The sequence below is a fragment of the Bombina bombina genome, chromosome 4, assembly GCF_027579735.1.
Source record: "Bombina bombina isolate aBomBom1 chromosome 4, aBomBom1.pri, whole genome shotgun sequence".
Classification (NCBI taxonomy): Eukaryota; Metazoa; Chordata; class Amphibia; order Anura; family Bombinatoridae; genus Bombina; species Bombina bombina.
In genome coordinates, this window is record NC_069502.1 from 367,129,141 (window position 1) to 367,141,475 (window position 12,335).

Here is a 12,335-nt window from a genome sequence, read left to right on the forward strand (position 1 = left end):
ATTTCAGACAGTCGGTTTCATTATTTGGGATAATGCATTTGAATAATCAATTTTTTTCTTACCTTAAAATTTGACTTTTTTCCCTGTGGGCTGTTAGGCTCGCGGGGGCTGAAAATGCTTCATTTTATTGCGTCTTTTTTGGCGCGGACTTTTTTGGCGCAAAAAAAAAATAATTCTTTGTTATTTCCGGCGTCGTTCTTGTCACCGGAAGTTGCGTCATTTTTTGACGTTTTTGCGCCAAAAATGTCGGCGTTACCGGATGTGGCGTCATTTTTGGCACTAAAAGCATTTAGGCGCCAAATAATGTGGGCGTCTTTTTTGGCGCTAAAAAATATGGGCGTCATTATTGTCTCCACATTATTTAAGTCTCATTGTTTATTTGCTTCTGGTTGCTAGAAGCTTGTTCACTGGCATTTTTTCCCATTCCTGAAACTGTCATTTAAGGAATTTGATTAATTTTGCTTCATATGTTGTTTTTTCTATTACATATTGCAAGATGTCTCAGATTGACCCTGAATCAGAAGATACTTCTGGAAAATCGCTGCCTGATGTTGGATCTACCAAAGTTAAGTGTATTTGCTGTAAACTTGTGGTATCTGTTCCTCCAGCTGTTGTTTGTAATGAATGTCATGACAAACTTGTTAATGCAGATAATATTTCCTTTAGTAATATTACATTACCTGTTGCTGTTCCATCAACATCTAATACTCAGAGTGTTCCTGTTAAGATAAGAGATTTTGTTTCTAAATCCATTAAGAAGGCTATGTCTGTTATTCCTCCTTCTAGTAAGCGTAAAAGGTCTTTTAAAACTTCTCATTTTTCAGATGAATTTTTAAATGAACATCATCATTCTGATTCTGATAATGTTTCCTCTGGTTCAGAGGATTCAGTTTCAGAGGTTGATGCTGATAAATCTTCTTATTTATTCAAAATGGAATTTATTCGTTCTTTGCTTAAAGAAGTCTTAATTGCATTAGAGATAGAGGACTCTGGTCCTCTTGATACTAAATCTAAACGTTTAAATAAGGTTTTTAAATCTGTAGTTATTCCAGAAGTTTTTCCTGTCCCTGATGCTATTTCTGAAGTAATTTCCAGGGAATGGAATAATTTGGGTAATTCATTCACTCCTTCTAAACGTTTTAAGCAATTATATCCTGTGCCATCTGACAGATTAGAGTTTTGGGACAAAATCCCTAAGGTTGATGGGGCTATCTTGACTCTTGCTAAACGTACTACTATTCCTACGGCAGATAGTACTTCCTTTAAGGATCCTTTAGATTGGAAAATTGAATCCTTTCTATGAAAAGCTTACTTATGTTCAGGTAATCTTAGACCTGCTATATCTTTAGCGGATGTTGCTGCAGCTTCAACTTTTTGGTTGGAAGCTTTAGCGCAACAAGTAACAGATCATAATTCTCATAGCATTGTTAATTTTCTTCAACATGCTAATAATTTTATTTGTGATGCCATCTTTGATATCATTAGGGTTGATGTCAGGTATATGTCTCTAGCTATTTTAGCTAGAAGAGCTTTATGGCTTAAAACTTGGAATGCTGATATGTCTTCTAAGTCAACTTTGCTTTCCCTTTCTTTCCAGGGTAATAAATTATTTGGTTCACAGTTGGATTCTATTATTTCAACTGTTAATGGGGGGAAAGGAACTTTTTTACCACAGGATAAAAAATCTAAAGGTAAATTTAGGTCTACTAATCGTTTTCGTTCCTTTCGTCACAATAAGGAACAAAAGCCTGATCCTTCCCCTACAGGAGCAGTATCAGTTTGGAAACCATCTCCAGTCTGGAATAAATCCAAGCCTTTTAGAAAGCCAAAGCCAGCTCCCAAGTCAACATGAAGGTGCGGCCCTCATTCCAGCTCAGCTGGTAGGGGGCAGATTACGATTTTTCAAAGAAATTTGGATCAATTCGATTAACAATCTTTGGATTCAGAACATTGTTTCACAAGAGTACAGAATAGGCTTCAAGTTAAGGCCTCCTGCAAGAAGATTTTTTCTTTCCCGTGTCCCAGTAAATCCAGTGAAGGCTCAAGCATTTCTGAAATGTGTTTCAGATCTAGAGTTGGCTGGAGTAATTATGCCAGTTCCAGTTCTGGAACAGGGGCTGGGGTTTTACTCAAATCTTTTCATTGTACCAAAGAAGGAGAATTCCTTCAGACCAGTTCTGGATTTAAAAATATTGAATCATTATGTAAGGATACCAACATTCAAAATGGTAACTATAAGGACTATTCTGCCTTTTGTTCAGCAAGGGCATTATATGTCCACAATTGATTTACAGGATGCATATCTGCATATTCCGATTCATCCAGATCACTATCAGTTTCTGAGATTCTCTTTCCTAGACAAGCATTACCAGTTTGTGGCTCTGCCGTTTGGCCTAGCAACAGCTCCAAGGATTTTTACTAAGGTTCTCGGTGCCCTTCTCTCTGTAATCATTGAACAGGGTATTGTGGTATTTCCTTATTTGGACGATATCTTGGTACTTGCTCAGTCTTCACATTTAGCAGAATCTCATACGAATCGACTTGTATTGTTTCTTCGAGAACATGGTTGGAGGATCAATTTACCAAAAAGTTCATTGATTCCTCAGACAAGGGTAACCTTTTTAGGTTTCCAGATAGATTCAGTGTCCATGACTCTGTCTCTGACAGACAAGAGACGTCTAAAATTGGTTTCAGCTTGTCGAAACCTTCAGTCTCAATCGTTCCCTTCGGTAGCCTTATGCATGGAAATTCTAGGTCTTATGACTGCTGCATCGGACGCGATCCCCTTTGCTCGTTTTCACATGCGACCTCTTCAGCTCTGTATGCTGAACCAGTGGTGCAGGGATTATACAAAGATATCTCAATTAATATCTTTAAAACCAATTGTACGACACACTCTGACGTGGTGGACAGACCACCATCGTTTCGTTCAGGGGGCTTCTTTTGTTCTTCCGACCTGGACTGTGATTTCAACAGATGCAAGTCTGACAGGTTGGGGAGCTGTTTGGGGGTCTCTGACAGCACAAGGGGTTTGGGATTCTCAGGAGGTGAGATTACCAATCAACATTTTGGAACTCCGTGCAGTTTTCAGAGCTATTCAGTCATGGCCTCTTCTAAAGAGAGAGTCGTTAATTTGTTTTCAGACGGACAATGTCACAACCGTGGCATATGTCAATCATCAAGGAGGGACTCACAGTCCTCTGGCTATGAAAGAAGTATCTCGAATACTGGTATGGGCGGAATCCAGCTCCTGTCTAATTTCTGCGGTTCATATCCCAGGTATAGACAATTGGGAATCGGATTATCTCAGTCGCCAAACGTTACATCCGGGCGAATGGTCTCTTCACCCAGAGGTATTTCTTCAGATTGTTCAAATGTGGGGACTTCCAGAAATAGATCTGATGGCTTCTCATCTAAACAAGAAGCTTCCCAGCGATCTGTCCAGATCCAGGGATCCTCAAGCGGAGGCAGTGGATGCATTGTCACTTCCTTGGAAGTATCATCCTGCCTATATCTTTCCGCCTCTAGTTCTTCTTCCAAGAGTGATTTCCAAGATTCTAAAGGAGTGCTCGTTTCTTCTGCTGGTGGCTCCAGCATGGCCTCACATGTTTTGGTATGCGGATCTTGTCCGGATGGCCACTTGCCAACCGTGGACTCTTCCGTTAAGACCAGACCTTCTATCGCAAGGTCCTTTTTTCCATCAGGATCTCAAATCCTTAAATTTGAAGGTATGGAGATTGAACGCTTGATTCTCAGTCATAGAGGTTTCTCTGACTCTGTGATTAATACTATGTTACAGGCTCGTAAAACTGTATCTAGGAAGATATATTATCGAGTCTGGAAGATTTACATTTCTTGGTGTTTTTCTCATCATTTTTCTTGGCATTCTTTTAGAATTCCTCGAATTTTACAGTTTCTTCAGGATGGTTTGGATAAAGGTTTGTCTGCAAGTTCCTTGAAAGGACAAATCTCTGCTCTTTCTGTTCTTTTTCACAGAAAGATTGCTAGTCTTCCTGATATTCATTGTTTTGTACAAGCTTTGGCTCGTATAAAACCTGTTATTAAGTCAATTTCTCCTCCTTGGAGTTTGAATTTGGTTCTGGGGGCTCTTCAAGCTCCTCCGTTTTATCCTATGCATTCGCTGGACATTAAATTACTTTCTTGGAAAGTTTTGTTTCTTTTGGCTATCTCTTCGGCTAGAAGAGTTTCTGAATTATCTGCTCTTTCTTGTGAGTCTCCTTTTCTGATTTTTCATCAGGATAAGGCGGTGTTGCGAACTTCTTTTAAATTTTTACCTAAGGTTGTGAATTCTAACAACATTAGTAGAGAAATTGTGGTTCCTTCATTGTGTCCTAATCCTAAGAATTCTAAGGAGAAGTCGTTGCATTCTTTGGATGTAGTTAGAGCTTTGAAATATGTTGAAGCTACTAAGGATTTGCGAAAGACTTCTAGTCTATTTGTTATCTTTTCCGGTTCTAGGAAAGGTCAGAAGGCTTCTGCCATTTCTTTGGCATCTTGGTTAAAATCTTTGATTCATCATGCTTATGTTGAGTCGGGTTAAATTCCGCCTCAAAGGATTACAGCTCATTCTACTAGGTCAGTTTCTACTTCCTGGGCGTTTAGGAATGAAGCTTCAGTTGATCAGATTTGCAAAGCAGCCACTTGGTCTTCTTTGCATACTTTTACTAAATTCTACCATTTTGATGTGTTTTCTTCTTCTGAAGCAGTTTTTGGTAGAAAAGTACTTCAGGCAGCTGTTTCAGTTTGATTCTTCTGCTTATAATTTCAGTTTTTTTCATTATAAGATTTAAACTTTATTTTGGGTGTGGATTTTTTTCAGCGGAATTGGCTGTCTTTATTTTATCCCTCCCTCTCTAGTGACTCTTGCGTGGAAAGATCCACATCTTGGGTAGTCATTATCCCATACGTCACTAGCTCATGGACTCTTGCTAATTTCATGAAAGAAAACATAATTTATGTAAGAACTTACCTGATAAATTAATTTCTTTCATATTAGCAAGAGTCCATGAGGCCCACCCTTTTTTTGTGGTGGTTATGATTTTTTTGTTTAAAGCACAATTATTCCAATTCCTTATTTTTTTATGCTTTCGCACTTTTTTCTTATCACCCCACTTCTTGGCTATTCGTTAAACTGATTTGTGGGTGTGGTGAGGGGTGTATTTATAGGCATTTTGAGGTTTGGGAAACTTTGCCCCTCCTGGTAGGAATGTATATCCCATACGTCACTAGCTCATGGACTCTTGCTAATATGAAAGAAATGAATTTATCAGGTAAGTTCTTACATAAATTATGTTTTTCATTCTGATAAGGTAGTCCTGCGTACCAAACCTGGGTTTTTACCTAAGGTGGTATCTAACAAGAATATCAATCAAGAGATTGTTGTTCCATCCTTGTGTCCTAATCCTTCTTCAAAGAAGGAACGTCTGTTACACAATTTGGACGTGGTTCGTGCTTTAAAGTTTTACTTACAAGCTACTAAGGATTTTCTGCAAACATCTGCTTTGTTTGTTGTTTACTCTGGTCAGAGGAGAGGTCAAAAGGCTTCAGCAACCTCTCTTTCTTTTTGGCTAAGAAGCATAATTCGTTTAGCCTATGAGACTGCTGGACAGCAGCCCCCTGAAAGGATTACAGCTCATTCTACTAGAGCTGTGGCTTCCACCTGGTCCTTTAAAAATGAGGCCTCTGTTGAACAGATTTGCAAGGCGGCGACTTGGTCTTCCCTTTATACTTTTTCAAAATTTTACAAATTTGATACTTTTGCTTCTTCTGAGGCTATTTTTGGGAGAGAGGTTTTACAGGCAGTGGTACCTTCCGTTTAAGTTCCTGCCTTGTCCCTCCCTTCATCCGTGTACTTTAGCTTTGGTATTGGTATCCCATAAGTAATGGATGATCCGTGGACTGGATACACCTTACTAGAGAAAACACAATTTATGCTTACCTGATAAATTTATTTCTCTAGTGGTGTATCCAGTCCACGGCCCGCCCTGTCATTTTAAGGCAGGTTATTTTTAAATTTAAACTACAGTCGCCACTGCACCCTATGGTTTCTCCTTTCTCTGCTTGTTTTCGGTCGAATGACTGGATATGGTAGGAAGGGGAGGAGCTATATAACAGCTTTGCTGTGGGTCCTCTTGCAACTTCCTGTTGGGAATGAGAATATCCCATAAGTAATGGATGATCCGTGGACTGGAAACACCACTAGAGAAATAAATTTATCAGGTAAGCATAAATTGTGTTTTTCTCTTGGCAATATCTATGACCTGAGGGATTATGGCAAAATGTAAGGGATTAAAAACTAAAATAGGTTGGTTGTTTTTGCCTCCTCCTAGTGGACTGGTGTTTAAACTCACATGAAATAAGTGAATTTATCAGGTAAACATAAATTGTTGTTTTTGCTGCTAGCTTTTGGGGGGAAAAAGTCTGTAATATGGTTTTTCCCTACTCTGTCATTCATATGGGTAGCTTTGATAATGACCTTGAAGGGACATGAAAACCATTTTTTTTTGCTTTCATGATTGAGATAGAATACAATTATAAACATTTCAATTTACGTCTGCTATCTAATTTGATTCATTCTTTAGGTAAACTTAGCAATGCACATGGGTGAGTCAATCACACGAGGCATTTATGTGCAGCCACCAGTCAGCAGCTACTGAGGCCAAGTAGATATGCTTTTCAACAAAGGACATCAAGAGAATTAATCAAATTAGATAATAGACCATAAAATGTGGGTTTCATGTCCCTTTAACTAATAACTGACTAGTATGCTTCCATGCAGATTGGGAGTGAAACTAAAACTTGGCAAGAAATAATTTACTCCATACTCATAATGGTGATATATAAATATTTTCTATTGCGCTTATTTTCACTTCGCTGTTGGGTTTCATTTTCACCTCTTTGTAACATTCCAAGCTTATAAATTCCTGTTATTCCTTTTACTACCCAGAGAGCCTTTCATAGCTATTTTTATGTGAACTGGGCAAGAGTATGAGAAGGCAAATATGTTGGAAAGGTAATCACCTCCTAAATACCTAAATATAATATCACCAATAATTATATAAAGTATGTGATTTATTAGAAGTATAAATCTCACTATTGTAAAATAAGTATAGTGATTACCAAATAAAAGTTCAAATTTAAAGGGACATAAAACAAGTAGGGATAGAGACAAAATATAATATGTACTTTAATTACTTTACCTGCATATTTATACTGCAGTGCCTCACCATTAACCCTTTCTTTTTAGTTTCTGAATTGTAAAGCTCTAACTCCCCCCACACAATTCATTTTATGGCTGTATCTTGAAAAAGAGAACAGAGGGGCGCCTCGTGCAGAACCATCAAACAAGTGTATAAGCACAGTGGTCTAGGTAAGCCACTAAAGGGCACCACATGTGCAGATCAACTACATAAACATGGCAAGTGTATTGAAAATTGCATTGATTCTGCACATGTGGTGCCCTTTTTCGCTATTTCCAATTTAGAGTGCACAGGAATTCTCTGGAGTGGGTGAGCTGATATGCCCCTAAGTACATCCGCTTGTATCTACTAGCACATTAGGGTGCTCCTATAATATGTGAGTATCCATTTGGCTTATCTAGACCACTGTGCTTATACATTTGTTTGGTGGTTCTGCACATGAGGCGCTCTGTTCTCTTTTTCATTCTACAGCTCATCTGGATTGTTCTGTGAGGAGGCGGCAGCCATTATCCGATTACCTACCTTGGAAAGAAACTGTTTTCCTTTGGAGTAGTATATTATACAATTACTGCAAACTAAGTATAAATTGTTTATGCTAGTATAACAAACACTTGTTCGTCCATTTATCTACATATGCGCCCCCTTTAAGTTTGCTTTTGTACTTTATGGCTGTATCTATATCTATTGTTATTTTGGTAGAATGCAAAAGCTTTCTAGAACATGCCTAGAAGCTGTATACTCAGTTGAAATACATTGCCTTTGTCTAAACTCTGATAAGAAGGGGGAGTTGGTTTCTCCTGGCAGCTTAGCTATGTAATTCATTTTGCTTATTTTTGAAAATTATTTTAAAATACTTGCCAGCAATTTTTAAACTTTTTTTTTAGGCAAAATATTTGTAATTAATTAGCCATTTTCGGATATGCACAGATCTCAACCTGTTTTATTTCCTTTTTAAATGTCAAGGCGACAAAAAACTTTCTATTGCAGATTATTCCAGTAAGCAAATGTATATGCTTAAATATCTGGCTAGAAAATATCTTAATTTGCTTTTATAATATAAAATTCAATATCACTTGGGGGTCACACTAAAAAAACAATAAATAAATTATTTGGATGGATGCCTGTTCTGAAAAAAATGCAGATCTGTCTATTTATAATCTTATTTCATCTTTGTTTTTAATATCAGGAGATCCATGTACTGTTTCCTCGCAGCTTGAGTTGGAAGAAGCTTTTCGTCTATATGAGCTAAATAAAGATTCTGAACTATTAATTCATGGTAAGTATAAATGGGCACTGTTCAGGTGACTCTAAGGAAATTGATCCTTATTGTTAATGTTGCTAATTAACTTGAATTGTAATTTGGACTCTCATTTAATAATAATAAATCTCCAAAATAGTTTTAATGGGACACTAAACCCACATCTTTCTTTCATGATTCAGATAGAGCATGCGATTTTAAGCAACTTACTAATTTACGCCAATTATCAAATTTTCTTCGTTTTCTTGCTATCTTTATTTGAAAAGCAGGAATCTAAGCTTAGGAGACGGCCTATTTTTGGTTTAGCACATGGGTAGAGCTTTCTGATTGGTGGCAAAATGTAGAAATAATAGAAGTAAATTAGAAAGTTGCTTAACCCCTTAACGACCGGACCATTTTTCAATTTTCTTACCCTTAATGACAATGGCTATTTTTACATTTCTGCAGTGTTTGTGTTTAGCTGTAATTTCCCTCTTACTCATTTACTGTACCCACACATATTATATACCGTTTTTCTCGCCATTAAATGGACTTTCTAAAGATACCATTATTTTCATCATGTCTTATAATTTACTAAAAAAAAAATAATAAAATATGAGGAAAAAATGGAAATAAACACACTTTTTCTAACTTTGACCCCCAAAATATGTTACACATCTACAATCACCAAAAAACACCCATGCTAAATAGTTTCTAAATTTTGTCCTGAGTTTAGAAATACCCAATGTTTACATGTTCTTTGCTTTTTTTGCAATTTATGGGGCAATAAATACAAGTAGCACTTCGCTATTTCCAAACCACTTTTTTTCAAAATTAGCGCTAGTTACATTGGAACCCTGATATCTGTCAGGAATACCTGAATATCCCTTGACATGTATATATTTTTTTTTAGAAGACAACCCAAAGTATTGATCTAGGCCCATTTTGGTATATTTCATGCCACCATTTCACCGCCAAATGCGATCAAAAAAAAAAAAAGTTCACTTTTCTTCTGTTAAGTGTGATCAGTCCACGGGTCATCATTACTTCTGGGATATTACTCCTCCCCAACAGGAAGTGCAAGAGGATTCACCCAGCAGAGCTGCATATAGCTCCTCCCCTCTACGTCACTCCCAGTCATTCTCTTGCACCCAACGACTAGATAGGATGTGTGAGAGGACTATGGTGATTATACTTAGTTTTATATCTTCAATCAAAAGTTTGTTATTTTAAAATAGCACCGGAGTGTGTTATTACCTCTCTGGCAGAGTTTGAAGAAGAATCTACCAGAGTTTTACTATGATTTTAGCCGGAGTAGTTAAGATCATATTGCTGTTTCTCGGCCATCTGAGGAGAGGTAAACTTCAGATCAGGGGACAGCGGGCAGATGAATCTGCATAGAGGTATGTAGCAGCTTTTATTTTCTGACAATGGAATTGATGAGAAAATCCTGCCATACCGATATAATGTCATGTATGTATACTTTACACTTCAGTATTCTGGGGAATGGTACTTCACTGGAATTACACTGTAAGAAATACATAAAACTTTTTAATAACTAAGAAATTATGTTTAACGTTTTTGCTGGAATGTAAAATCGTTTTCATTTGCTGAGGTACTGAGTGAATAAATGTTTGGGCACTATTTTTCCACTTGGCAGTTGCTTGATCTTTTTTCTGACAGTTTCTGTTCTCTCTCACTGCTGTGTGTGAGGGGGTGGGGCCGTTTTTTGGCGCTTTTGCTACGCATCAGAAATTTCAGTCAGCAGCTCATTGTATTTCCTGCATGATCCGGTTCATCTCTACAGAGCTCAGGGGTCTTCAAAACTTGTTTTGAGGGAGGTAATTTCTCTCAGCAGAGCTGTGAGATTATAGTTGACTGAGATAAAAAACGTTTATTCTGTAATTTTTTTCTGCTTTCAGAATTAGTTGTCTTTTGCTAATGGGATCAAACCTTTGCTAAAGTTGTGTTGTTTACAAGGATTGAGGCTATAACTGTTTCAATTTATTAATTTTCAACTGTCATAAATCTTCTGTGCTTCTTAAAGGCACAGTACGTTTTTAATAATATTCTAACAGAATTGTATTCCAAGTTGCAAGTTTATTTGCTAGTGTGTTAAACATGTCTGATTCAGAGGAAGATACCTACCAAGGTGCTAATGTAGCCTAGTGGTTAGCTTTGTGGCTTTGCAGCTCAAAGGTTGCTGGTTCAAATCCAGGTGCTGGATGACCATTTTCGACAAACGTCTTCTCTGTTTGTCGTTTACTCTGGTCAGAGGAGAGGTCAAAAGGCTTCTGCTACCTCTCTTTCTTTTTGGCTTCGTAGCATAATTCGTTTAGCTTATGAGACTGCTGGACAGCAGCCTCCTGAAAGAATTACAGCTCATTCTACTAGAGCTGTGGCTTCCACTTGGGCCTTCAAGAATGAGGCCTCTGTTGAGCAGATTTGCAAGGCTGCAACTTGGTCTTCGCTTCATACTTTTTCCAAATTTTACAAATTTGACAATTTTGCTTCCTTGGAGGCTATTTTTGGGAGAAAGGTTCTTCAGGCAGTGGTTCCTTCTGTATAAAGAGCCTGCCTATCCCTCCCGTCATCCGTGTACTTTTGCTTTGGTATTGGTATCCCAGAAGTAATGATGACCCGTGGACTGATCACACTTAACAGAAGAAAACATAATTTATGCTTACCTGATAAATTCCTTTCTTCTGTAGTGTGATCAGTCCACGGCCCGCCCTGTTTTTAAGGCAGGTAAATATTTTTTAAGTTATACTCCAGTCACCACTACACCCTTGGCTTCTCCTTTCTCGTTGGTCCTTGGTCGAATGACTGGGAGTGACGTAGAGGGGAGGAGCTATATGCAGCTCTGCTGGGTGAATCCTCTTGCACTTCCTGTTGGGGAGGAGTAATATCCCAGAAGTAATGATGACCCGTGGACTGATCACACTACAGAAGAAAGGAATTTATCAGGTAAGCATAAATTATGTTTTTCACAAAATTTGTCACAAACTTTAGGTTTCCCACTGAAATTATTTACATACAGCTTCTGCAATTATGGCATAAATGGTTGTAAATGCTTCTCTGGGATCCCCTTTTTTCAGAAATAGCAGACTTATATGGCTTTTGAGTTGCTTTTTGGTAATTAGAAGGCCGCTAAATGCCACTGCGCACCACACGTGTTTTATGCCCAGGAGTGAAGGGGTTAATTAGGGAGCTTGTAGGGAGCTTGTAGGGTTAATTTTAGCTTTAGTGTAGTGTAGTAGACAACCCCAAGTATTGATCTAGGCCCATTTTGGTATATTTTATGCCACCATTTCACCGCCAAATGCGAGCAAATAAAAAAAAAAAAAACTTAACATTTTTCACAATTTTAGGTTTCTCACTGAAATTATTTACAAACAGCTTGTGCAATTATGGCAGAACTTGTTGTAAAGGCTTCTCTGGGATCCCCTTTGTTCAGAAATAGCAGACTTATATGGCTTTGGCGTTGCTTTTTGGTAATTAGAAGGCCGCTAAATGCTGCTGCGCACCACACGTGAATTATGCCCAGCAGTGAAGGGGTTAAATTAGGTAGCTTGTAGGGAGCTTGCAGGGTTAATTTTAGAGATCAGCCTCCCACCTGACACATCCCACCCCCTGATCCCTCCCAAACAGCTCTCTTCCCTCCCCCACCCCACAATTGTTCCCGCCATCTTAAGTACTGGCAGAAAGTCTGCCAGTACTAAATAAGAGTTTTTTTTTTTTTTTTTTTTTAAATAAAAATAATAAAGTATTTTAGCTGTGATGGACCACTGCCTTAGCCCCAACCTCCCTGATCCCCCCTCCAGCTCTCTAACCCTCTCCCCTACCTAATTACCACCATCTTGGGTACTGGCAGCTGT

The 12,335-nt window shown here is 38.1% G+C and overlaps 1 protein-coding gene across 1 annotated transcript in view; it reads left to right on the top strand.

Annotated features, from left to right (window-relative positions):
• PRKCI (protein kinase C iota) overlaps window positions 1-12,335 on the top strand; it is a 555,904-nt gene that overhangs the window by 129,965 nt on the left and 413,604 nt on the right. Inside the window, exon 3 of the mRNA XM_053710130.1 lies at window positions 8,407-8,496. Within this exon, the coding sequence (XP_053566105.1) occupies window positions 8,407-8,496 (90 nt within the window). The remainder of the gene's footprint in view (window positions 1-8,406; window positions 8,497-12,335) is intronic.